The 27,269-nt window shown below is 43.7% G+C and overlaps 2 protein-coding genes across 2 annotated transcripts in view; one reads left to right on the top strand and one right to left on the bottom strand.

The window, feature by feature from the left end:
* C5H14orf39 (chromosome 5 C14orf39 homolog) overlaps positions 1–22,990 on the bottom strand; it is a 34,108-nt gene extending 11,118 nt beyond the window's left edge. The window contains exons 1-10 of the mRNA XM_038139290.1: positions 22,963–22,990; positions 16,831–17,178; positions 13,892–13,942; positions 13,517–13,573; positions 10,487–10,613; positions 6,725–6,814; positions 3,148–3,335; positions 2,634–2,676; positions 2,085–2,205; positions 926–1,020 (exon numbers count right to left, since the gene is read on the bottom strand). Coding sequence (XP_037995218.1) covers positions 926–1,020; positions 2,085–2,205; positions 2,634–2,676; positions 3,148–3,335; positions 6,725–6,814; positions 10,487–10,613; positions 13,517–13,573; positions 13,892–13,942; positions 16,831–17,178; positions 22,963–22,990 — 1,148 coding nt within the window. The remainder of the gene's footprint in view (positions 1–925; positions 1,021–2,084; positions 2,206–2,633; positions 2,677–3,147; positions 3,336–6,724; positions 6,815–10,486; positions 10,614–13,516; positions 13,574–13,891; positions 13,943–16,830; positions 17,179–22,962) is intronic.
* Positions 22,991–24,473: 1,483 nt separating this feature from the next.
* On the top strand, positions 24,474–26,944 carry SIX6 (SIX homeobox 6). The gene is made up of 2 exons (XM_038139682.1): positions 24,474–25,355; positions 26,497–26,944. The coding sequence occupies exons 1-2, from the start codon at positions 24,784–24,786 to the stop codon at positions 26,663–26,665; spliced, it is 741 nt and encodes a 246-aa protein (XP_037995610.1). The 5' UTR covers positions 24,474–24,783; the 3' UTR covers positions 26,666–26,944.
* The last annotated feature ends 325 nt before the right edge of the window (positions 26,945–27,269 follow it).

Here is a 27,269-nt window from a genome sequence, read left to right as displayed (position 1 = left end):
ATGTTTCTGTTCTTGCCAATTACAAAAATCTTACATGAGAAGGTAAAATGGCTGCAAAGGCTACACCACAAAGAAATTATCATCTCAATGATTTATAGGTCTGTAAGAAGATATTAAAGACCTAAAAGGTCACTGTGAAAAGAATCTTAGGAATTACTAAAATGACACTTTTTTATAGATATGTTCCACTAAATGCCTGTTTAAAGCCCTAAAAGGATTCTTTTTCAAGCACACCATAATATAAAATCACTTAAACAAAGTATTTCAGACGTATTTTTGCTTTAAAATTGATTTTGGTCTAAAAGTGCCAGCTCAACAGATGTTTCGACATTCCCAAGGACTCCAGATAAGTGTAAGATAGTCCTCGTGGTGATTTTCAGTCATTGTAATTGAGCTCAAATTAAAGTGAGTCCCAGCTGTAAATGATCGCTGACTAATTTACTAAGCCATTAATCCTGTCTATGAAACTTTCACTCATGCTTGTTTTTAAGAGCTAAATCAAGAGTTAAATTTCTTAAGTAGTTCAGAGGTGAAGACAACTGACATGTGGAACCCCGAGTCCTTTTCCAAATACATATCTTTAGCAGAGTTAATGTTATTTTATCTCTGACTGCACAGTCACTGTAGCTGTATTCAAAACAACTCACACAGATCTCTCAGCAGTAGCTGAGGAGAAATTGCTTCTGCAAAATACTTTTATAGCATGTGTCCAGATACATTGAGCTTCCAAGGATCAAAAGTTGTCACTGTCTTAACCCCCAGAAATATAAAACATTTTTAATTACATCATTAAATCACATGACCAGGATTAGAGAAGATTGCCAGCGCTTATTTAACATCAATCTGTGTTTTGTAGCACTCTTTGTGTAAATTCTGAGGTAGTACTCCAGATAAAAGCAGGAGGGAAAATAATTTTGAAGTGTACCTTTCTTGAAACTCTTCTGGCTTTTCAAGACTTTTTTGATTTTTTCCTTCAATCTTTTTGGAATTATTTTGATCTTCTTTAGTCTCTTTGAAGCTCTTAAAAGATAAAGAAAAAATGGCATAAAAACTGGCAAAACTTGAACTATTTTAGCTACATGCTGCAAAAGTTTTCTAAACCTGATGAATCAGTGCTCAGTAGTAGTTTCTGTAGTCAAGAGGTTCTGAAGAAGTTAGGAGAACAAGGATGAAAAGAGGCAATATTTTTTGTTGGGTCAACTATAACAACTGGAATAAACACAGAAGTTTTGGTGCATGGGTCTAACCTGGAGCCCTTTACATTGTCTCCTTCATAGCTATAAACAAATTCACCACATCCCTTCTTTCTGTTTACACAGCACAAACCACATTGGGAACTTCAGTCTGGAACCAGGAGTGTCAAACAGGATCACAAAATATAAACAGAAAAACCACCTGTGCAAAATGTGCTGCTGTCAGCACCCAGATGCAATGCCATAAAAAGTTACTAAACCTTTACAAGATTGAGCTACTCAGGCTTAGAAGAGACTTTTTACAGAGGAGTAGGTCCAAAATCTGTACTGATAAAATCCCTTTGATTGTTTTGAAGATTCTCCCTTTGGAATCAGCACTTCTCCTTGTCAGTCAAGGAATATTGTTACATACCCACACATGGATTTTGAGGAAAAAATAAGGAGAGAAGGAATTTCCATCATTCTTATTGTAAAGCACACTTAGTTAAATACAAACCCTTAAAAACCCAGTAGGAAAAAGAGCGTGCAGCTTTCACCCAGGTGTGAAAGCTGCGCACTCAAGCCCTGGGGCTCACTGAGGAGTGGCTCTGACCTATTTTCAAGTGCATCCTCCTGAGCTGACACCAAAGTCATCGTGACACGATGCCTGAGCAGAAACTGTGGCACTGAGGTCAGCAGAAAGGAAGCTGTAAGAACCTTCACATTCATGGCCCCTTCTCTAAGAAAACATTTGTGATGTTATAGAAATGTAATTATAAGGCTGGGATCATCCTGTTGGTCAGTGAGCTTGAAAATACACTACTTTTTTGATGTTTCAGAAAATGTAGCAGTGCCATGTATGACCACATATATAACACATATTTATAGAAAATAAAATTAAGATACAGTTACCTCTTTTAAGCAGTCAGTTTTCATTTGTAATTCTTCTGCCTCTTTTTCCAGTTTGATGGTTTCCTGTGCAGCAGTTTCAGCAAGCTGCAAGGTTTCCTGTGTTTTTTTCCTCATAGAGGCACTTCCAAGTCATGGAATATACTTTACAACAATATATTTTTTCAAGCAAGGGATGCCACCAGATCCCTGACCTCTCTATGCCATTACACAAATGCTAAAGGTGCAGGAAGCTCTGATAAATCTGCATTTCCATGGCAAATCTTCGACTCTAACTTCTATTAAGCTTCTCCTAAATGAAGCATTTTGATGGATATGTTATTAAATGAAATTTTGTATTCTTAACCCAGAATGCTCCCCTAAATTCAAACTGAATAGCTGAATTTGACCTCCAGTTTTCTCACAGAGAAATGCCAATGCTGCCACTCTAAACATAAGTATGTAAATATATAAATATATAAATAATTACTATCTTTTCTAATAGAAAGTTGTGAAAGGTAAATCTAAAACTTCTTTCCTGACAATGGAACAAACACTAGAAATCAAGGATACATGTGCACAGCCCAATCATTTATGGATGTAAAAGGAACAGCCTCTGCAAAAATAAAATTTACCTTCAGATCATTAATTAACAAATCAATTTTCTTAAACAAATACAAGGTAAACTAATAGATCAGGAGCATTTATATTGGCCTAGTATCGATAACAAAAATTGCAGTATAACAGTAATGGCATTAAAAACAACACTAAAAAGGGATGAAAATTGAATTTATAATTTTGAGGGGCTCGATCTAAAGAAATTTTAGAACTTTTTCACCCCAAGAAGCTCAATGACAGATCTCTCCCCATTACGTTTATGGGTTGGAAGAAGCAATATCAGTATGTATAATCTAAATTGTTATTTACTACAGATTTATTTCTTTTTTCTAAAAATGGTGTGACAAAGAGAACATATTTCATTAGCTTAAAGGAAACTTTGGAAAATTGGAGGTTTTCTGTATAGCACCTTTAACATGCAGTGCACTTCCAAAAGGCTTTATTGCAAAAGCATTGACAATAGCAGTACCCAGAATATCCAAGCAAGCCTCTCCTTTCCATTTGTATTTTTCAAGGTGCTTCAAAATTCTCTTTTGAATTTCTTCAACTTCTTCCTTTTTTTGGTAATACTTCTGGGCAAGAGCAGTTTCTGTATATTTTTTGCGGTGTTCCTCCAAAGTCGTTCTGCACTGGGTTATGGAATCCTCATATATTTTCCTATAAAATACATGTAATTTAATTTTTTTCACAGGAAACCATTGTTTATAAGGGAAAAAACCCCTATAAATTCATGGCATCAGCTCCATTAATTTGCTGCTGCCATAGGAAGAAAAGTCAGATTATATTTAACATGGCAATATTTGGCTTTATTTTTTTTTCCAGCTATATTCAAGGAAGACTATGCTGTATGCTGTATGTAACAAAGAATAGTCATGATGTACAAACCAGCCAAACCTCCCTGTTCTGAAGGGAATGTAGACCATACCATATTCAAAGGCAGCCTGGCAGATGACAAATGTGGTTTTGCCTGTAATTACCATGAAACTCACTGCAGGCCAAAGCCTCTGCTGGTGCATGCTGGCACAATTCCGTCAGTTTTGGTGGAGCTGGATCAAAGTTACAGTGGGAGAGAATTTGGCCAAACCTCCCGTATTTAGAGCAGCCTGGTGCACCACTGGATGAAGAGCTGCCTCCAAGGAGATGCTGAGTAATCTCTGTGTGACTCAGGGAAGCCCTAAACACACACATCAGTCACACTGAAACAACAGGAGTATTCACACTTAAGGTTAAGCAAACACTTAAATGTTTAAGTGGCAAAGAGCCAGAATGCTCAGCTTCTTGTGGGGCTGCCCTGTAAATTAATGTTACACTAAATGTAACTTCACTGACATCATGTGAGCACATAGCTATGAATTACTGAAGTAGGTAGTATCAATTAATGCAGGAAAAGCTCATGCGAACAATGGAGAGGCAAATTTTAAAATATTAAGTTATTAGTACACCCAAAGATTAGCAAGAAATTCCTTTATGGGAAAAACTATGGTACATAAAAGCAGTCAAAGCCAGAAACCCACCTCTTAACCTGCCCCTACATTAAGGAACAGCTCTCACCATTTGCAAAGCACATGGGACTTCTCTTTAAGGAGCACATTTTCTCTCAAACTATTTACCATTTAAATGCAGCATGACTGAAAAGCTGCATTTGAGAGTCCTGGCTGCCCACCGGCTGTGCCAGGCAATGGGAGAGAGACAAACTTGTGTCTAAATTCAATACTAGAATCTTCTGCTCTTACAAAAGGAAAACAAATTCACAAGGCAAAACACAGTCAGATTCTAATTTTCAAATCAAACTACTCTCCAGGCAAGAGTTCCTTTTAAACTGACTGTTAAAATTTAGGGGAGAAAAGTTGTAGGTCAACACTGGGAATCAAACCTAGAAATTGGTATTTCCCAAACTCCACACAGAAAATGACACTAATCTATGTGCTTTTCTACACAGATGGTCTCAGGAATCTAAGGGTTTTTTTTTTCCTTCATTCTTCTGTATACTGCACAAAATTTCTCAGGTATGAAAGATGAAAAATATTCAGTTGTGTTTAATTAAATAGGTGTTACAGCAAGAACTGATCAAAAATAAATTTGCTAATAAACTTAGAATGCATTACAAATAGATTTACATAACATGAATAAGTAATTTGTTGGAACAGGTACATTTCAGACTTATAAATATAATCCTAAAACTTTATATTATTTTCCCAAAATCTATTTTTCACGGATAATATTTGTGGCCATATATAGTAGAGTAGTCTTGAGTAATCATCACTATTTTTAATATTTTCTCCAAGTAATTTGCATCCTGTAGTTCATGCAGATAACACAGACTATTCAGAGTTCACCACTGTTGATATTAATCAGAAAAAGTTTTAATCTAATTACAACAGGAAAAGAGCAGCACTCATGACCCCCCGAACATTATGTGGATAGCAATTTATTACTTTTTCCTTCTTCATATCACTTATTTTCAGGATTAACTTCCAGTTCATAAATGCCTTCCTATATGTTCTTGAAACCAATAACAACAAAAAAAATGTGGAACATTTTATAAACCTCCATTTTAAGTGCCTAATTAAACATGAACTGATCTGCCCATCTTTAAAACACATTTTTCCATCTAAAGCAGCATGTCCTCAGTGCCCCCAAAGCCAGGCTAAAAAGAACATTCAGCTCATAAAGTTCTAAAGACACTTATTTTTCTTCCTAATTCAAACATTTAGAATTTACTGAGTGCACATCTTGCTGACTTGAACATATCATCAAACGCTTTGGTGCAGAGAAACTATATTTGGGGCATAGTTTTGAAAAATACATGAATTAAATTTATTTTGTGATTTGTACTCATGACGTCTTACAAATAAGCTCAGGAAAACAGATCAAACACTTTCATGTTGGAACTGAAACTAGTTATCTAAAGAAGCAATTTAAAAGTAATGCTTCTTTGGCTTGTCAGCTCAAATTAGTGAAAGCCAAAAAGGCTTAATCATATACTCATAGAAAGCCAATTTAGCCTTATTTTTCACCAAATTTAGAGCTCTGAACAGGAAGAAGAAAGATAAGCTACTAAGTGAGTTAATTAAAGGCTCTCAGGCATGCTGTTTCTGCTGTCTTGGACAACTGGCAAAAAGAATGATTACAAAAAACTCAAAGCCAATGTTTTAAATGACCTAAATTTATAACTCTTAACTGGTATTTAGGTATCTGGAGGGGTCTGCCATGACTTCTGCACCACAGGGCCAGCAGCCTCCACCCCCTCACAGGCAGAGCAGTGCAGGTCAGCAGCCTCCCCAAAATGGAGATCAGTTTTACTTTGTTCAGTAGAACTTTGGAGGGTTACCTTGGCACAGCACATTTGGAACATTTTTGTGAGAATCTTCAGAGTCTGTTTGTTATTTCATCGACTGTAGGCAGCTACATCACACAATTAATAATTGATTTTAAATGCCAAGTCTAACTAACGAAGATAAAACACATGAGATGCCACTCACTGAACAGAACTGAATTTGCAATTAATGCTGCCTAGAAACTTGGCCACAACTAGTCTTAAAATGGATTTAGACCAGGCTTTTTTGAGCCACTTATTCATTTTTCAGGATCTTAGACTGAATTTGCATGTTTTGTGGGGTTTTTTTAGGAATATACAACAGTATACAAAATCTTGATTTGTATATCCTGATAATGCTATGCAATTCCTATTCAAAAATTAGGAAAAGCATAAATTATCTGAATGTTTCTAACTGTTACCTGAAAACATTAACTGTTTTTATTTATTAGGCTTTTCTTGAAACAGTAGGCAATCATACAATTTTCTGAAAAATTATAATGGGCATTTGGGAATCAACTGATTTTCAAGAATTCATATTTTATCCCATTTCTTTAGCAATTACAAAATAACATATGATCTCATAGTAATGTAAACAAAAAATTTTTTCAATTATTCAGTCCCGTACAAGTGACTATAAACTGAAAAGTTTGCAACAATTTTTCCCTGCAGACAGCACTAGTTTTGCTGATCAGTTTAGTCAGTACCTCATCTCATGTATCATAGATACCTCTCATTTTCTGTAGCTTCCTCAAAAGCTTTTATTTCATTTTTCACATATTCTCCATGCTTTTTAAGAATTGCATAGGTGGGCTTCCAGCTGTGGACAAAGTAAACAAAAAATAAAAGCATATTAGTGGTAATAAGCTTTCTTACGAAAAACAAATCTTTAGAAAAGAAAACACCTAGTTACTTTAGTTAACTTACAAATGATTTATTAATTTTTTGAAAGTTAAGTATAAGTGGGTTTAGTACAGAAATCTTTTGCAGGGATACATTTATTTTGTTAATAATTTAAACCTGCAAATTCAAGAAAAAAAGAAAATATTTAGAATTAAGAAACATTACAAAACACTTTTTAAGAAATTAATGGGATGAACTTCACAAATTTTTTGAGCTAATGATAAGTAATGAGGCATCTAAATCCACATTTCAGGTCCTCAACGCATCACCATCAATAAATCCTTCAGATATGTTGAATCTTCCTGTTGGAGACACCCACAACTTCATTCTCAGCAGTATCACCAGCCCAATCTCACACCCAAATGCACTTAGAATTTCCTCCATTTGCTAAGCAAGTCCTGCTCAGAAGGCATCAAGGTGACTTTCCCGCAGCAGGATGCTGTAGATGGCCCTGAGAGCAGAGCAGCTTCACAGAATTCTTGGCACTATTGAAAGAGCAGGACTTTCTCAACATCCAGGCATTAGAGATACCTCTGCCTTGGCTCTGGGAATACCAGAAAACAGGCAGATAGACTTGCTGATTCAAGTGAAATTCGGATGTGATCTTTAGGAGAGGCATATTAAAAAGTTTTTGAAAAGAAAGAATCCTGTCTGGAAAAAAAATACATATATATATATATATATATATATATATATATATATATATATATATATGTATGTATATATGTATATATATATATGAAGCATGAACGATGCAGCACTTCTGGCACAAATTCCTGGATACCACTGGTGATTAAAAGTGGAACTACAAAATGTTACTTCGCCGTATCTCCTGTAAATTCAGCAGAAAGCTGAATGTCAAAAGGGTCAGATTTTTTCAAAAGCAGAAACCAACATCCTCATATAAAAAAGTGCTTGCACATCAGACACTATTATGTTCTATTATTCAGAAAACTCCATTACTTTCTATGGAGGAAAAAAACAACTGAGATGTAAAATTCATAGAGATTTTATCAATCAGAGCACAAGGCATGCTGTGAATTACATTTTTTTCCTTCACATCTATTCTGTGGACATGAAAAAAACATGTGGTACAGGAACAGTGGTTTGTGAACACAACCAGGCATGCAGGATTCAAGCAGCTCATTTACTTGTTTGCAAAATGCATCACTGTCTCATGGATGTCCTTGGTAGCCATCACATTTATTTGTCCTTCCTTTCATCAGCCAGGGTATAGAAAAGATCTTTAACCACACTACTCTGAAAGCAATAAAATTATCCTGCAGTTTGTCTTGGGACAAGACAACAATTTCTTTTCCTAACTAACAACATTCTGAGTTCAAGTGGCTTTTTTAAAATTATCTTCTATTTTCATTAAATCCCACCATCCTTGCATCCAAATTTAAAACTAGTAAGAGAAACAATAAAATTGGAATAGGTTCCATCCGCAGCATTTCACTACTTCTTACTGCTCTGGGATCAACATTTCTAGTTTGAATCCTTCAAGAAACTAAATATTAACAAAATGTCATCACTTGTCTAAAAATATGTTTTATTTGGGTCATTTTCTGCCTTCAGGTCTTTTTTACGTAGACCAATATGGATTTCTTCAGAAAACACAGTATTATCCCAAAACATCTATCCCACAGATCAGATTTTCTCTAGACTTGTTGAATATAAGAACCCTGTATTTTGTTCAAAGTCTTCAAATCTGCTTCAATATACTCAGAATGTCTTGCAACCCAGACAAAACATTGCTTCTGTGAGAGCTCTATTGAGCTCTATCACTGGCAATTAGTCAGCTGTGAGGGTGATTGTGACTCCGAAACAGTATCTGAATTTACAAAACCAACATTAGAATCATGTCCAGTATAGATGGAGTGTCAACTAGAATAAATTTTAGAAGTTTGGGGTGATTCTACTGTGTAAGTGCTCTAATTGTCTGATCTTATAGCCAGGGCTTGTTTATTGCAGTTTTCAGTCTGTCGTTAAATGACATTTCCAATAATTTAAGACACAAAGTCTCTACTCTTCTGCAAGCATTGTCCTCCTATGAATACATGTATTCATTAATGAGTCACTTCTCATTTTCAGTCTCTTTACACTAATGCCATTAATTATTCTTTGGAGGACTTGAGCCAAAACCCATTGAATTCAATGATTAAAATTTAGATCAGATCCTTAGTTCTACCCTTAATTTTTTACTCCTTCATTTGCATCACTTAGCAGTTTGTCATTTGCAAACAGATTTGCAGCCTCAAAAAGATATCAAAGGAAGCAGTGTGGATAGTTTCATAAACTTGTGTAAGTGTTCATTTTATACTGCATTGGAGGCAAGAAATTATTGTGATGGAAAAATAGAATTTCTTTTACCAAGGTCAGATCTTTTCCCAACTCATTTAATGGTAAACCTACAAATCAGTATTGAATGGCAATTCATTCAAATAAGCCAGCCACTACACCCACTTTATTCACTAATGATTCCATTCTTCCTTTTTCTTTCTGAGAGTTCAAAATAAACCTAGAAAGGACCCCAATGTGATCTTTACTTCCCTCTTTATTCTCAGAAACACCCACGCTCTCCATTCATATTGCAAAAAAAAAAATTGAAATGAATGCCATAGATATTTTTATTGAAGTATTTTCCTTTAGATATAGAATTGCAAGAAAACAAAACAGAATTTGCCAAAAAATCCTCACTCCAGCTTCTGAGGAGCTAGTCAGATTGTGGAGAAATGGAAAACTCTGGTGGATTTTATCACCTAGGACAAACTCTCTGTATTCTCAAATATAGATTTGCCTTTTCAGCTACCCTTGCAAACACTTGAGGCTTTAATTTTTAAAAATGACACGTCAGGAAGATAAAACTCCTTGTAGCTAAATTGTGTCTTGAAAAGCTTCTAATTATTAAGATCCAAAAGTGATCAGCATTTAAAACTTGAACTAATTATCTGACACAAACATTTATGTAAGGAAAACTGTGAATGGCAGCCCATTGCATTCATCAAAAGATTGCCCCCAGAAGACAAATTCTGCAATCTGGAGCAAAACTGATACTGGAATCTGCCAGCAGAAGCACACATCTGTATGGAGAGGCACATCTTGTGTAAAAATATGTATAGGACAAAAAGTAACTTGAAACATGTTGTGAAGAAAGAATAGAAAGATGTTCAATTTTAGGAAGTCTTTCTTTTAACAGTGTTCTTAATATCGGTTTTAACAGTGTTCTTAATATCGGTTAAATTGGACAAAACTCAGGTGGATCCAAGTGTAGAAAAATTATGCTTCTGTTACCTTGCTATATGAATACTTCAGCATGCTGCAAAGATAGCACCTGTGATCTTCTGAAAACTGGGGATTTTAATAAAAAAACAACCCAAAATTAAACGTAGTCTACTTTTTTATAATTCTTTTTCAGCAGATGGGAAACACTGTAATTTTTATACTTCAAGATTTGCAGCTTAAAAAAACCCGGAGAATACTAAAGTTTTCTTTAACATCACAGAGCACACCCACACGTAATTTTCCCTTCATTCCTCAATGACTTAATGCCAGCCACAGCTCAGAGCTCAGGCCCTTTCATACTCACGCATCGCAGTGCTTCTTACTGCTCTCGTTCTGCTTTTGCAAATCAACAAGTGCCTCATTGCCTTTCTTTATATTTTCCTCCAAACAAGCAATTTTATTCTTTTTTTCTGTGATTTTTGCAGTGTACACTGAAATTAAAAAATAAATTTAAATGTATATTAATGTATTTTCAACAAATCCATGAAACGAAAAGTCTGTATTTAGAATGATTAAAAATTCCTTCCTAAAAAACTTAATCTCCATAATGCCAGGTGAGTGGAGAGCCTGCGGTTAAGCAAGGTAACAACAAAGTGAGTCAAAACATAGGGATTTTCAGCTGTGTGGTGAGTACCTTCATTATCATCTAATATTGTGAGACTGCCATGATTTGTGCTGTTTCTGAAGCCCAGTCTGTACAGAACTGAAGTAACTGTTAGAGGTATTCCCCAGTTCAGTGTTGCCACTGAAACACTCCTCACTCTCTAGCCAGAACCAGGACCCTCTTTCAAACATTTGTATTCTTCTGCAGAAGCCCAGAATGTCAAATTTTCTGAGTGGGAAAGCTGACTACCATAAAGGAAAAATAAAAAACATCACGAAAGGCATATAAGCAATTAGTGGAAAACAGAGAAAAAATTAAAATATAAAGGAATTATACTGAATGTAGGAATGTGTAATGTATGAAAAATTGCATTACACAATAGAACACAGGTTAATGAATTAAAAAGTGCATTATAATGACAGGTTCTCAAGAACTATGATTTTTGGGGAGATTCTTAAGGCAAACTCTTAATTCTGCCTCTTCTGATGGCAGACAGCTGGAAACACTTTCTGAATGAGTGGCTAGAGAGAATCCATGCTGTTGAACACGATCAGTGCTCTCTTCACAAGTAAAAGCTGTGAGAGCTATCATGCATGCTTATCTTGCAGTGCAATAGGCACAACTTGGTGAATGCTTTTTCTCTGCATTTTTAAATTCTTTTCTTTCTATGCAAGATTTCAGATTTATCAGTGCTAAATCATCCCTTGCTATCACTGCTGCCCTGAAGCAATAAATGCCAGAGCAGGTGGCCTTACACTGAAGTCAATCACATCCTGCCCCTCTCTCATCTACTCCACAGGGAAGAGCATCTTAGTGATGCAACATGGGTCTTGAGTTGTTGGAATTACTGTGCTGGAGTTCATCCTGAAGTTCAGCTCTGGTTTTGCACTATTTGCTATACATTAATTGTCAACAGCATCTGCCTTTATAGCAGAAAATAAACCACTCCTCACAGAGAAATGTCAGTCTGAAAAGCAAAAATTTCTCAATGTAATTTAATGTCTTGGGTCATCCTTGGGTTATCTTCAGTCCCTTAATATTTTCGATATCTAAAGTCAGTAACTTGCCTTTACTTAGCATGAAGCATAAATGTTGGACAACTGACATGGCTTCATTTCTGTAAATAAACAGCTGACTATGGCAGAACCCTGTAGACTTTTTGAGATTTACCAGAATGTAACATAATGTTATTAACAAAATGTACACTTCACATCTCATTTAGTATTTTTTACAGATAAGCACTTCTGTGAGCTGTTCAACTCACCCTGTGCTTTCACAAGGACCTGGTGGGTGAGATCCATCTCACCCCAAAGTGCAGGGACCTTCTTCAGAACAGCACACCCGTGGCTGCAGCTACACCCCGCTGAGACAAGCTGACACTTTGAAAGTTTACTTTACCTAACCCACTTTAAACTGATTCTTCAGGATAAGGTAAATCACATCCTAAAAGTGCCTGTTTCCCTCCACTGGTAAGAAAGGGACTGGAGCCAAATAGCCTGATGAATCTCACACCAAAAGTCTAAGGCTGAATGCTGCAGCTGTTCATCTGCCAAGTAATACTCACATAGAGACAAAATTACATCAGTGTTACTATTTTTTGCTGAGTTTTTGGAAGACTTAACTAAAAGCCTGAGTGTTGGCTGTGTGTTTACACATATTCAGGTATCTCTGAACACAAAAGCAGCTATGCAATGTTACTACACAGCCTTTGGATTTTCCCTAAGAGCATCTACCCTAAGCCTGCAGAAATGTTAAGAAAAGCCTTATCTCTGAGGTTCAGTTGTGTGACTGGAGAGTTAAACCAGAATCCAAGGTGTGCCAGATTTAGTGGTACAGATGTTTTCGTGTTTAAGGTGCTTCAATTTAATTGTAATAATCTTCTTAATGAATAAGTACTTGGACATATCAGTGAAGATTATTAGAAATGTTATCATCAAAAAGAACACCAATTAGACCAGAATTTTCTCTTCTGATTTTTTTTTTTTTAATGGAGTTTATGTGCTTGAATATCCACCTATAAAGTACCAGAGGTGAGCAAAGATGTTCTCAGATTGTTTGTGGTAGAGAAACTGTTATTCAGGCTTCACGAAGTGATTCCACATAGTAGCATGGTTAAAAGAATCAGTCCAGACATAAGTCTATAGCATTGTGTTGTCTGTAAGCCCTGGGAGAGAGCAAATTTGATGCAGAGCAAGACTTTCTCTTTGGGTTTACTGTTTTGAATTTCAAATAAAGTAACCAGCTGCTTGATTGCAAAAAAAGAAGAACAAGGCTTGAGTACGTAGTAGCAACTGAGAGAACTTTCATTATTTCAAGAAAACAGAAAGAGAGAAGATGCAGTGAGGCAGAGGTCCAAATCTGGAAAGAACAAAAAACATGAAGAAAGAAAGGGAGGCAAGTGGCAGATGCATTGAGCAAGCACAGCTGAATCAAAGGGCTGCCAGTGACTGCGAGGAGCTGCAGAGTCAGAGCAGGAAATGGCGCAGCATGAAACTGGCTGTCCATGAGGCAGCTGAGCAGCCTCAGCTAAAAGTGGCGAGCAAAAGCAAAGTCTGCTGGGGAGAATGAGCAAGCATTGATGGCTAAAGATGAGGCAGGGTGAGAGCAGGACACGGGACAGCTTCCATTGTTTATCCTGCTTCCGCCCCCGAGACGCAGAGCATGTCCCAGGATTGAGGAAACAAAATCAGCGTTCAGCATCCAGTAAAACGATAATTCATCACTACTCACAATTTATCTGATGATCCACATGTTCCTTAGCACTGCGATTTTTTTCTATCTGGGAAGCTTAAGAAGAAAATTAACTCTTCATTATATACATACACATGAGTGGAGCTGTGAAACAAACACATGCTGTGCAGCATTAATTGCACAAACTCTGATTAACAACTATTTTAGCAACATATCTAAATAGAAATTTTACTGTTAAATAGCTGCCAGGACTCCTCTCCACAACCTCCCAGCTAACATTATGTAGGCAAAGAACAAAAAAGCTTAATATTATACGTTTATTTGAAGTTAATGTAACTGTTTAAAGCAGAAAATATGACTGTATGCAATGCATAAGTAATTGTTAATAAAAAAATGTATGATATAATGACCTACCAAGCTTGACCAGAATTTTGTCCAAGTTGATCGAAACCTTGTCACTCATTGCTTAAACTTCAAAAGAAAAATGCAATTCACGGATTTACACAGTCAAAAGCCTTGTTGATACAAGAAACAAGTCAAAATTGCAAGACAATACCACACATTTTAACATAAAAGGGAGAAAAGTAGTTTTAACTGCATTTGAATTACTATCTAGTGGAACCAAGTTTCTCACTAATGGTATAAAGGACTTGTAAAAGTCTAAACCACAGTTAGGGAAAAAGGACATTTTTAATTTGGGTAAAGCGTTGCTCCTGCAGCAGTTCTGTTTGAGAGGCTTAATGTTCTCAGAAGGCAATGAAGAATGCAAGGAGGGATGTTTGTGTACAAGATGTGTAGCCTGTACTCCAGCTGGTTACTAAGCCTATGGACTGCAGTGCTGCTGATGGAAAAGCTCCTTCAGCATCCTGCACATTGCTGTGTCCGCGCTCCACCACATCCATCTAAATCAAAGTTGTGGCAGTGCTAAGTGTGATTAAAGACAATTCTCACTGAATGGAAAACGGCTTGTTATAAATCCTTTCTTCTGTTTGTACCGTGTTGCTACGTGCAGAAATTCAGTTTTTAGAGCTGGGGGGTGACAGCGATCTCTGAAAGGGGTGCAAACACCGTCCATCAGGACGCCCTGGCCGCAGCTCGTTAGCTCAGGTGCACTGATGAGCGAAGCTGGCCGGGCTTTAACTGTCCCACAGCGGCTCCCCCATGGCACCGCGAGAGGAGCAAAGCCACGACAAAGCGGTGCCGAGGAGGAAATCCTAATCCAGGATCAAGTGCAACAGAAAACAAGTGCAGAATTTAACTAAAGTGGCATTAAGGCTACATCCTGCAGCACTGGGGCTGTGGGAGAGGGAGGGGGCGGAGGCAGCGTTTAGACGCTGGGTGTTTGACAGAAATGAATTTGTCTCACAGTTAAGGGAGGATCAGAACAGCTAATCCAAGGGACTGGATTAGCGCAGACTGCGATAAAAACTCCGAGAAAGAGAGAATAGTTTTACCAAATGTATTTAAAGGATTGAAATCCTAGTGCCTGAAAACACTTAAGGTAGCAAATTTTAAAAAATCTTCTGGAAATACTACCTCAAGCCACAGATCAAGGCAGAATATTTTTGCTTTCACACCATATGAATAAAAAATCCAAAGTAATTTCTTAGCATTAAAAAAAAATAGTTTGGAGCATGTATTAAAAATGTGTTCTCAAGAAACAATTTAATAGTGTTTATTAGCTGGTTTTAGGAAACTTCCCATAAAAACTATAAGATATTGGGGTAAAGAAATTTTATTTACTGTTTTATAAACTGTAACACAAAGTTCATCAATAGAGCAGACTGTATAGCTGTATGTTATTAAGATAGAGACTACTGTATTATCACAAAAAAATACAAATAATTTTACCTTTTTAATATTTTTGTAGCAGAGTACTAATGTTTTTGTAGAGAGAACTAAAGTGTTTCTTTTCTTTTACTGTATTTTTACAACAAAATTTATCAAAAGGGTAAAGTTGCAGAAAATAGTGCTTTTATTATTTATTTTTCTGGTATTATTAGAAAGAAGCAGTGTAACTGCAAATGTCAAATGCTATTCTGTGCTGTGAACTATGAGGAATACAGGTGTCACTAGTAGAAAACGATGAGAAATTCAATGGCACATTCAATGGTAATATAAACGGTGTTTGCAGACTTTAAAAACAGAAGGTAACACCAGCCTGCAACAAACTTTTGACATCTGATGTCTTCCAGGGTATGACTGTAGCAAAGACTGATTCTTGGACACACTGCAGAAAAACAGCATCAAACCATCAGCCAATCCAGGATGTTGGCTAATTCAGAGGAAATTCTCCTATGTGGCTGATATTTTTGTTAAAGAGAAATATGTAATACACGCGACTGGGTAAACCAGCTTCAGACTGGATCTCCTCTTTCTAATGGGGCTATTCAGAATGCTGCCAGGAGAAAAGCATTGTCATGCATTTTGCATTTTTAATGTAATTACACGGAATTCAACCGCGGCAAAAAAGTTTCATCTATTTGAAGATTGTATTGGGTGCAGAACCCACAAGCAAACTGCCTGACGTGCTCTCAAGCCATTATAGCACTAACATTTATAATGCCACTTCTCATCTGGCAACAGCCAGGTTCTTCATGAAAAGCTGGAAAATACCCATAACCTGTGAGTTAAATATTTTCCTTAAAATCCACATCTCGATTCTAACAGTAGTAAACTGTGAAATAATATTAATTCCAAATGGCTCTATATGAATCACTTTCATTTTAGGGAGACTCTTTTGGGAGTAAACCTCTGCTTCTCCCGTGCTATTCATCACTGTTTATGACTGTAAAGGGACTGGTTGTTCGAATGTTCTTGAAATTTAGAAGAGCTTACATTTCGTGATTTTTTTTCTCTCAGTTAATAAAATAAAATAAAATAAATGTGCCTCTCATCGTGTTGTTTATGCTCCCCAGCCCTTCTCTTACCGCACTGTTTTAGGAAACCCTGGAGAAGACCTGAACCCCGTGAGGAGACCTGAACCAAGAACCCATTGGATTGCCCCAATTTACTTAGTCAGGACATACCAAACAAAAGGCTTTGACTGCAGATTATTCCCTAAAGTCTTGAGATTTAAAAATTAAAACTGTTTTTTGTTAAAAGAAAAAAAAACTGGGGGAAACCCTGTCGTGTGGGACACCACAAGGGCTGCGGAGGAGCGCCACAAAATGGCGGCGTGAGAACCGGGGCCCGAGTCCCTCAGGGCAGAGAGCGCGGCCGGGGCGCTCAGGGGATCCTCTCTCTGCCTTTGGGGGGCCATCGGCACTGGGAAAGCCACCAGAACGCGGCGGCTCCGCATCGTCTCGGGCGCTGCCAGAAGGAAAAGGGCGAGGAGCCGTCTAGAGACTCACCCAAGGACGAAGGGGCCAAAACCCCCCTCACGGCCGAACGCTGCCCCTCAGCGCCCGCCGCGCCCCGTGGGGCAGCCCCCGCGCCCCGGGGCACCTCAGCCCCGCCGAAAGGTGCCGAGAGGGCGGCAGCTGCCACCTGCCCGCCGCGCTCCGTGCCGGGGGCAGGGAGAGTCGGGGTAGTCGGGCAAGCCCGAAGCAGCTTCGGCCGTCGGGAGAAGGGGCTGAGCCCGTTCACCCAGCGGAACAGCCGCAGCGCCGGCCGGGCGGGTTTATCGCCAGCGGCCGCGGCGCTCCTCTTCCCCAGGGACGCATCGGCGGGGCGCCTGTGCCCCCACACCACCCGTTTGCCTGAACAGCGGGACTTATGAGGGAAAGACTAACATTTCTGAGGGCTTCGGGCGAAAAACGATGAGGATGCTCCATCTACCGGGGGCAGCGCGCAGGTGGGCGGTGGCCGGGCGGGGAGAGGAGGCAGCGGAACACGGTCTGGAAGCCTGCTGGGGGTTATTTGCACACGTACACGCTCTGGGATGTGGCACAAAAATAAGGAGCTGCAGAGTGTAACGTGCTTTATCCAACCCTCCAGGTCCCACTCGTGTTGCTCACCCATCTGCTGGAAATCAGCCTAAATCCTCCTTCCCTCACTCCCTCACCGGCCCGGCCCTCAGATAGTTCTAAAAGGTATTAAAGCATCTCTCTTCTCATCCCGGAGCAGTGCTTCACACTAAGGATGCTGTGGAATGCTGCCGCTTGCCTCAACACGAGTTGTGCTCAAAAATTTATCGCGTTTGTCTGTTTATGAAAGGCAAAAATGCACAGCCCGGGCATGCGAGAAACTAGAACATGATGCTTCCCTCCACATTTGGTTGTATTTTACTCCCAATTGAGATTACTGAGGCAGAGGATGGATTTAAAATTATCAAAAAGCAAAGGAAAATAAATTTGGGGGAAGGGTACGAGTTGGAGGAGGGGAAAAAACTCATCAGCTTTCTTCAGAAAGCTGAAATAGAAACAGGACTGAAGAGAGCAACACCCAGAAAACTCTCTCTGCCAGCTGCAGCCCAGGCGTTAGTCAGATGCGATGCTGCTTTCAGAACAGTCAGCTCAAACAACAAGAAATGCAGCTTTAAAGAGAAATAGCTGAGCTACCCGGCTTCTGGTCAGCCACGAGGAAGGGAAATGAAAAAGAGAGGGATATGGAAAGTAGCGTGTTCTTTTGGAAGGGAGCTGTCTGCGGCCTCTGCTCCGTGGTGAGGCTCTGTCCCTCCCAGGAACATCTCCACCTATCTCCCTGCCTGTCCCGGAGGGTGAGAGCCGCCTCCTTGCCCTGCTTCCTCGGGACACTCGAATTCCTAGATGCCTCCTGGGCTCTGCATTTGCCACTCCGTCTTCCCAAAACATTCGATGTTTCCCCAAGGAGAAATGGCATCAAAGCTTTATCCTACCTCAAGCAATTCCTTAAAGACTCCCTAAACTTCTTGAATGAGTGGGAACTTAACAGCAGAGTAGCAGGTAACTTCAATGATGCTCATTAACACCTCGCCGTGTCCCGGGGATTTAAGTAGTGCCAAGGGAGGCTGAGGTTCCCAAGGACCCCAGTTCACCCGGAAGGTGGTCAGTCAGTTCAACAGGCTTTGGATAAAGCCGGCAGGGACTTCCCGGTTAATTCCCCCCAGGGTCTGTTCCCACCGGAGCTTGGCAGAGCCAGGGAGCTCCTTTACCCATCTATTTATTATAAGGACTCCCAAGCCGAGGTTATCACTCTGTTCCCACAAAAAAAAAAAAAAAAAAAAAAAAAAAAAAAAAAAAAAAAAAAAAAAAAAAAAAAAAAGCCCTTCTGAAGCTGCAGAAAAGGGAATTTTGTGTGCCGCTGGTTCTGACTTGGTTTTTATCTCTTGTTTCCCAGCAGAATCCCTCTAAAAAGTCCCCAGCTAACCCCAAAGCCGTAAACAACCACTTTCATTACCGATGGCAAGAAGGAAGGGCTCTTTCATAGTTACAATCTCTAATCAATGATGAATGGGTTGTATTGCTCTGAAAAGAAACGTAGTCAAGTCAGGGCTCAGAAAAGGCTCCCAAACCTTCTCCCCACTGCTGGCAGACCCCCAAACCCATCATCCTGTTAGCGGATGGCCCCGGGGCTTCCTCTCGTTGAGCTCCATGCCCCTCTCCTGTGCTCTGGCGGCTCCCATGGTCCTGATTGCCGGCTCTTTCCTGATGGAAACCCAGGACCTTCCCCGCAGAGAGCCCAGGGCACCCAGTGCCCCCAGCAGCACCTATGAGTTAGGGAAGGTGTTTGGAGAAGCCCGGCCAAATACCCCCAGAAGAAAGCAGGGAATTGTCGTTGCCTGATTTATGGAGATGAGGGATGGAAGATTCCTGTCCTCATGAAGCTGCTCCGAGATAAATTTTCTCCTTGAAGCAGCGCTGTAATGCTGGAGCCCAGGCAGCGTGCCCCAAAACCTGTGCAGCCGTGGCCCCAAACCTTTCCCAAGCCCGGGGTGGCATCTGACCCCCCACATGGTACCCAAAGCTGCGGAGGAGCTCCCTCCCAAGAAAAGAGCGACCCCAATTCCTGAGCAGCCTTCAACCACAGCGAGTCACCTCCAGGAGGGGCTGGAATCCAGCTCAGTGCCAGCGCCCAGGCCAGCCTGGACACGGGATTTGTCCCGCACTCGGCCCCAGAAACATTTAGACACCTCAGCATATCTGAGCATGGTTCTTCACCTCCCCCAAAGCCGCGAATTGTCCTCATTCCTGCTTTCTGCTAAATAAGTGTTTTTGTGACAACCCTCGTCCCTGTTCTGGGAGAAGTTGTAATATTTAAATGACTTGAATGGGAGAGGAGAGGAGAGGAGAGGAGAGGAGAGGAGAGGAGAGGAGAGGAGAGGAGAGGAGAGGAGAGGAGAGGAGAGGAGAGGAGAGGAGAGGAGAGGCAATGTGGGACAAAAACATGATCAATCAAAAAAAAATCTATTTCTATGAATACTTCATGATTTTGTTGCTTTTGTTGAAATTTTCAGTGAAATCCTGATGGAAGCAGACTGAAGATTGTACAGGAGTATCTCATAGTAGAACGAGATTTGGCAGTGTGTGTATTTACCTGCAGGTGAAGGCAGCAGCCAAACAAACCCCAAAGGATTTGAAACTTTAAAACCAGGTTCATAGACCCGAGAAACCTTTCATACATCCGAAAGAAAATTAAAGATTAATCTTGGGCAGTAGATCCTTTCTGTCTGCAACCATGGCCTTGACCAGAGGCCTGTACAAGGAATGTCTTTCCTTACCAATCTCGAAATAATTTAGATATTTTGAGTTTTCAGTGCATCTTTATTTCAACTTCAGATACACCAGCCATTGCCTGATACTTCTTTTGACAAGTAATTTAAATAATACACCAAAGAACAAAGATTTAATGAATATATGGTGTGAGAGTAGAAAGTGGGTGAACATCTCTCTCTCCAGCAGCATTTTAGGGACTCTTCGGTGCTTTCAACAGGTATCAGGAGCTTAAGTGAGTATCCAACCTGCCCACTCTCTCTAATATTAAGCACATTACAGCTTTAAATGCAACTTAATTTTAGGAAGAAATTAAAGGATTGATAGCTCTTATTTCAACAGTGATGGCACCCTTAAAAATAGTAGGGCAAGCACGTGAAGCACGTGGAAACACAGGTCGTTTCCCCACCCAGTATCACCCCATCCTGAGCTTGAGGTCCACCACCAAAGCTCCGGGATGGCTCTTTTCCGGGTGGGAAACGCTCCCGAAAACCCCGTCCCCGCTCCCCGAGGGGGGCTGACATTTCCAGTAACCTTTTCTATCCGCGGCACTGTCCTCGGGCTGAGCATCCCCCGCCTGCTCCGAGGGAGCGGGGTAAGAGCCAGCCGGGGGAGGACAGGGAGCCTCCCGCTCTCTCCAGCCCCGCCCGTCCCGCAGCGCTCCACGGCACCGGCCCGAGACCCTTCCAAGGCCGGAAAATCCCGGCTGGTTTCCCAGATATCCGCCCCAGGGACCGCCTGCGCTCTGGTTCTCCCCGTCAGCATCCCTTAATGAACTCCCACATCTCTGACAATCCTACCGGGACTTTAAAGAGAGGCTTCCCCTTCCCGAGGGTATTTTTTAATACACTACTTAACGCCAATCAAGGGCTTTAAGAATGTATTCGCACTTCTGCTGCGTTTGGAAACTCCGTCTAGATAAATAATCCCCAGTGGCTGAGATTCTAGGACCCAGGATAGCTGAAAAATGCTGAGGCAAAGGTGTATAAATATGTTGCTCAGTGTATTTTTGCTTTAAGGTTCTGAAGAGAGGGGAACTGTGTCCTATCCTGAGGCCAGAACCCCTTGTGTCCAGGCAGGCTGCCGAGATACTACAGATGTCTGGTCATATTTTTGATAAATATTTTTTCATGTACAATTTTATTTCTTGTTCTCCGGTGGGTTTGTCTCTGCAGGGTTAACTCATCGCGCTGCCTGTAGCAAGGGTCAAAGCTGTCAGCTAAATCAAAGTAGTTATAATTGCCGGCTATTAATGTCACAAGCAGTGTTTCTATTATATGGGAGGACGGAGCACGATAGAAGTAAATGGGGGGAAAGGGCCGAAATGAAGAGGGCACGGCCAAGTGCACCCCCAGGCTCGGCCGCAGCTCTGGTGAGACACGGGGGCTGAGGCAGGAGCTGGGGCACCGCAGGAATCTCGCGTCCCATGGGGATGGGGTCGCTCCTGGGGTCGCTGCCATCGCTCCGGGTCGCGCCCCGGAGGCAAAGCCCGGTCCGGCGGCAGAGCTCCTGTGGAGCGGCGGGGAAACGGGGAACCTGTCATGGTGCCGGCCGTGGATAAAATTCCCTGAGAGCTGGGAAAGAGATGGAGTGGCCCCATTGAAGCTGATCGCTCTCGGCCCTGGTGGAACAAAGCAAGGAGCCCCAAGAACCTTTCCCAAACAGGGACAATCCAGTCACTCCGGACCGTGCCACTTCCCAAAACCAGAAGCCGTAGCTCCCAGCTGGAGAGGGTGCAAAACTACTGAGGCTGGGCTGGTTTTCCGCCTTGCGTGACCCTTCCAATGGTTAACACGAGGTTCCTGGGTCCATTTCGGTGTCGCTTTTCTTTCTCTTCCTCTTCCCTCCCAGCAGTGCTGCCAGCATCGCCCCATCCGGGCCGGTTTCTGGGGAACAAAGGCTGGGGACCTGGGGGACAGCCCCTCGCCCCTGCGAGCCGCGCTTAATGAGGATTCATTTCTTTAGCCTACAGTCCTGGCTTTCATTACGGAGCCTGTCTCGCTCTGTTCATGGTCATTAGGCTGCAGCCCAGTAACTCCCCCGCCAGATCATGTGCATGATTTTAAAAAAATAACAAAAAATTAAAAAATGACCCCTTCAGTAATATTAGTAATCACCTCCATCATCACCATCACCATCTGTCCGTTCTAAATTAGCTAGCCATCAACACAGATTTTCTATCCTTCCCCGTCTCTCCCAGCAGAGGTTTTTCTCCCCCAGCCCCGTCCCGGGACGCTGCCGGGTGGGCTGGGGGGCGGCGGGGCAGCTCCTGCCCGCGGGGACGCGCCCGGAGCCGCCGAGGTCGCCGCCCTCTCACCCGCTCGCTGGGGAAGCCCGATGCTCATGCCGAGAGGGTCTGGAGGCTTTTTAAATTCCTACCCGGAAAGGTTATTTGGGATCTTTCGTTGACTTGGTCAAATTATTGTTTTTCCCTAAGGGAGAGGACAGTGGTGGGATGGAAGGCTGGAAGAGGACTTTCGGCAGCATTTATAGATTATATTCTCCTCTTCTATAATTTTTCTTCTTCCCTCCCCCCCTTTTTTTTCCTCCTAAGCAGATCGGCAAATCAAACCTGGAGGAAGGTGAAGCCGAAAAGTCACTCCTTTTATTTTTTTAAGTTTCTGTGGAGTGTCTCTGAACTCGTGAGTTTTGTGTGCGCTTTTATGTCTCCCCAGCTCTGTCGGGTTTTATGAAAATGAGCAGTATTGAAAGCTTTTCCATCCCGCTAGCTGTGAGCCTCACATAAATGATGTAAATGGCTCGAAGGGTTTTTTTCAAGTGAACTGTGTAGATCTGTGAAAATAATATCAGGGTTTTCCGTCAGAATGAGCTTAGCACTGTACTGAGGCGTACCGTAATCTGACCCGACACCTCCGACCATCTGCGCTATCTATCTGCCTTCTGATTTACCAAATCTTCACAAGCAAAAGACAAATTGTACTTGATACTAAAGAAAAGACGGCGAGCCTCAGTCCAGCTCCATTTCTGCAGAGGAATGATTGGAGAAAATGTAAATCTGTTTAATTTCGGTCTACAGGCAACTAGCAAAAGAGCTTTCTTAAAGAAGGGAAGAAAGGAAAACAAAAACAATAGGGGGAAAAAAAGAACAAGAGGGGGGAAGAGAAAATAGCAAGATATCAAATTAAGAAGGGATTTTTTTGACAAGCATTCTTGAAAAAAAAAACAAAACATTGCAAAGAGCAGAGGGGAGAACATATTGAGCTTAATTCAAAATATATGCTGCATTTCCGAGCATAGTCCCTAATTCCCGGGAAGAAATTACCACTGAGCAGCTATTTGTAGAATAGAGTAGCTTCTTGATCATCCGCCCGTTCTCTACGGAAAACAAATCGTATCCTCGCAGCTCAGAGGAGATTTCATCCCACCCCGAGACGTCTGGAGTTGGCCCCGCTCCTCCGAAGGGGCGGCCGGGGCTCGCCTCGCACCCAGCCCCGCGATCGCTCTCCCGGAGCACCGAGGGGGGAAAAAACCCCCGGGGAATGATTACTACAAGGTGATCAATATTTCAAAAGATTCCCGAAATCTGCTTTAAGTCGCTTTCCTGACCTACAAATGACTTCTCACTCCTCGCGACTATTCTCGCCAACTATTCAGGACCATTCAGCCGAAAACAATAAGGGTTTAAATGTTGAAAAAAGAATTTAAAAAAATATAACGCTTTGGTTGAACGGGAAAGGGCGCTGGGCTCTTTGCAGATAATTCCTCGTCTTAACCGAAATGGGAAGTCACCTACAGGGGGAAAGGGGAGAGTTTTTCCCTAAATCTCGGCTGTTCCTGCCGTCCTACCGCTGCATCCATTGTCAGTGACACTCCCAGCATCACTGTCAGTGTCACGCAGCCAATTTTTAATCTGATTTCTCAGCTCTGCCTTATCCCCCTCTCCGCCCGCGGGTGCGAGGAGCTCTGTGCGAGCATCACCGGGCCGGACCCCGCAGCTTTACCGGGGAGGATGTGGGGGTCCCGGCCATCCGATCGCTGGGACCACTCCCTCCAACCTGCCGCCGGCACCCTGAAGCGGGAGCCCCCTTCCCTCCCCTCAGCCTGCCTTCCCCGGGCCGGCGGGGCGGCTCTGCCCTGCCCGGGTCGGCGGGGCAGGGCGGCGGGGTCGCGGTCCCCGGGGAGCGGCCGCGGCGCCGCGGGGAGCGGGGCGGGGAGCGGGGCGGGGAGCGGGGCGGTGCGGAGCCTTCCGCCGTGATTGGCAGCGGCTGACAGTGAGTGGCAGCCCCGCCATGGAAACCCGGGAGCCAATCTGCCGAGCCCGCAGCAAATCAGCCGCTCCCGCAGCAGCGCGGCGGCGGCGGGGAGCTGCGCTTGTGCCTTTTCTGGTTTCCTTTTTTTCTTCTTTTTTCCTCCTTTTTTTTTTTTTTTTTTCCCTTCCCTCCCTCCCCCCCGCCCGCCCTCCCTCTCCGCTCCATCCTCCTCCGCCTCGCCCCTGCCCACCGCCCCCAGTTGCCGGAGCTGCCGAGCGGTCCCCATCGCCTCTCCGCCCTCCGCCGTCCCTCCCGCGGCAGCTCCGCCGGCACCGGCGGAGGCAGCAGCGGAGCGAGGGGCGGCCCGGGGCCGCTGCCCCTTCCCCGCCGAGGGGCCGTGCGCGGTGGCGGCGGGCATCGCCGGGGGTGCGCGGAGCGCGGAGCGGAGCCCGGCGCCGCCTCCATGTTCCAGCTGCCCATCCTCAATTTCAGCCCGCAGCAGGTGGCCGGGGTATGCGAAACCCTGGAGGAGAGCGGGGACATCGAGCGCCTGGGGCGCTTCCTCTGGTCCCTGCCCGTGGCCCCCGCGGCCTGCGAGGCGCTCAACAAGAACGAGTCGGTGCTGAGAGCCCGGGCCATCGTGGCCTTCCACACGGGGAACTACCGGGAGCTCTACCACATCCTGGAGAACCACAAGTTCACCAAGGAGTCCCACGCCAAACTGCAAGCCCTCTGGCTGGAAGCGCACTACCAGGAGGCGGAGAAGCTGCGGGGCCGACCCCTGGGGCCGGTGGACAAGTACCGGGTGAGGAAGAAGTTCCCGCTGCCGCGCACCATCTGGGACGGCGAGCAGAAGACACATTGCTTCAAGGAGCGGACGAGGCATTTGCTGCGGGAGTGGTACCTGCAGGACCCTTACCCCAACCCCAGCAAAAAGCGGGAACTGGCTCAGGCCACGGGACTTACCCCCACGCAAGTGGGCAACTGGTTCAAAAACCGCCGGCAAAGGGACAGGGCAGCAGCCGCTAAGAACAGGTAAGGTGCCGCCCGTCCCGTCGGGACACAGCCCCTTAGCGAGGCTTCGCCCCCGCCCGCCGGGGCCGGAGGCTGCGGGGAGGCGGTGCGAGACTGCCGGCAGAGGATGGGGGAAACGATCCCCCGAGATTTCTCCCCGGGAAATGCAGCGAGGTAAAGCAGGAGCGGCGGGAAAACACTAAGGCTTTTTAATTACTTCGATTTAATAGGGGAGGATCCCCGCCCTGGGCTCCCTCTTGGCTGCCCTGTGGGGGAGCGGGACAGGGGGAGCAGAGAAGCCTGCGGCTGGAGCTGGCCGTAGAAGGGCCACGTTCAGGGGCTGAGCGGAGACAAACACCCTCCAAAGTTTTCCCCGGACATGTAAATACTGGTTTGAGATATGTCCTTCCTGAGAAGAGCCAGCCGTGCCCTCTGCGGGCCCTGCCACAGCCGCCGTGCCCTATTCTGCCACCGGAGCCATCCGGGAACATTCCTTGGGATATTGTTCTTGTTTCTATTATATATTAAAAATTTATCATAGAAATACAACGTGAAATATATATAAATATATATATATAAAAATTTTAATATGTTATGGAACAAAATCACGGCTCTAAATGAGCAGTGTTATCCCAACACTAGTGACACAAGCAGACGCCCCGGCAAGCAGGGGAGGGAGCAGAGTTCCCCCTTTAACTCCTGCCCAGGATCCCGGGGTGGGGAAAACTCCCCTTGTCACCCCTCGGCCGGGCTGTCGCACGTCGGGGACGTGGGTACTGTCACCCGGAGCCCTTTTTTATAGGCTAAGGGAAGATGCAAGGCCTACTGCACGGGAGACGCCGCCCGGGAGCTGCTGCAGGGCATTACTGACCCCTGAGACGAGGCCCGCTTTGGGGGCAGGCTGCGGAGGAGGGGGACAACTTTCCCCTGGGTGTGCCAGCCGAGGAGCGGGGCTGACCCTGGGGTGGGCACCCTGTTTTTCAGGCAGAGCTGAGGAGCCGGGTACCCACCCAGCTTCTCCTCTCTCGTATCGCTGGTGTACGTGGTGAGAGCCGGGGCAGCGGCGTGCGGGTGCCGGTCGGGGGAGCCCCTGGGGGGACACAGGGGCTGCCGGCGGGTGCGGAGGGCGGGCGGTGATGCTGTGTGTGCCGGTTCCTTGCAGGCTACAGCAGCAGGTCCTAACGCAGGGCTCGGTGCGCTCGCTGCAAGCGGAGGAGGAGAGCGGCGGCGAGGCGGTGGGGGCCGCCTCCAGCCCCGCAGCCAGCCTCTCCAGCAAAGCGGCCACCTCCGCCATCTCCATCACATCCAGCGACAGTGAATGTGACATCTGACACCACCGCCATGGCAAACCGGGGGAGCGGGAGGCCCGGCTCACCGGTGCCTCCGACGCGGCCGGAGCGGCGGGGCTGGCAGCGCCCGGCGCGGGCGCCGAACGCGGGGTACGGGGCGCTCCCCGGCCACCCGCCCGCGCCTCCCTCCCAGCCCCGCAGCAGACTGCATTAAAAACGTCATTAAAATCGTTGTCGCCTTTATTTCGAAGGATTTGCAGAATTGATGCCTAAAAAGAAATAATTAAAGAAAGCCCAGAAAACGTAAAAAAAAAAAAAAAATCATCAAGAAACTGAATGCCAAGTTGCAAAATGTCTGAGCCCCCGCCCTTATCCCGCGGGGTTGTTTCATGTTGAAAAGACGCTGTTCTTTTGGTTGGGTTTTGCTTTACTTTAAAGGGTTTTTTATATATATATATATAATGTTTATTTACTTATTTAAGGGATTGCTATGGTAGATTTTTTCTATTATTATTATTAATTATTATTATTTTTGGCTTGTTCTCTATGTGCACAGGTGACTTGTAGAGCATGTGCAGGACGAAACTGTATGAAGCAGCCTAAAACCATAATAAAATATTTGGTGAACGACACTCGCATCTGCTTT

The sequence above is a fragment of the Motacilla alba genome, chromosome 5, assembly GCF_015832195.1.
Source record: "Motacilla alba alba isolate MOTALB_02 chromosome 5, Motacilla_alba_V1.0_pri, whole genome shotgun sequence".
Lineage (NCBI taxonomy): Eukaryota > Metazoa > Chordata > Aves > Passeriformes > Motacillidae > Motacilla > Motacilla alba.
Note: the sequence above shows the minus strand (reverse complement) of the source record. Positions and strands in the feature narration are given on the sequence as shown.

Coding starts and splice junctions, on each gene's coding strand:
- SIX6 (XM_038139682.1), top strand. CDS start 24,784: ATGTTCCAGCTGCCCATCCTCAATTTCAGCCCGCAGCAGGTGGCCGGG. Junction 25,356..26,496: donor GCAGCAGCCGCTAAGAACAG/GTAAGGTGCCGC, acceptor GGTTCCTTGCAG/GCTACAGCAGCAGGTCCTAA.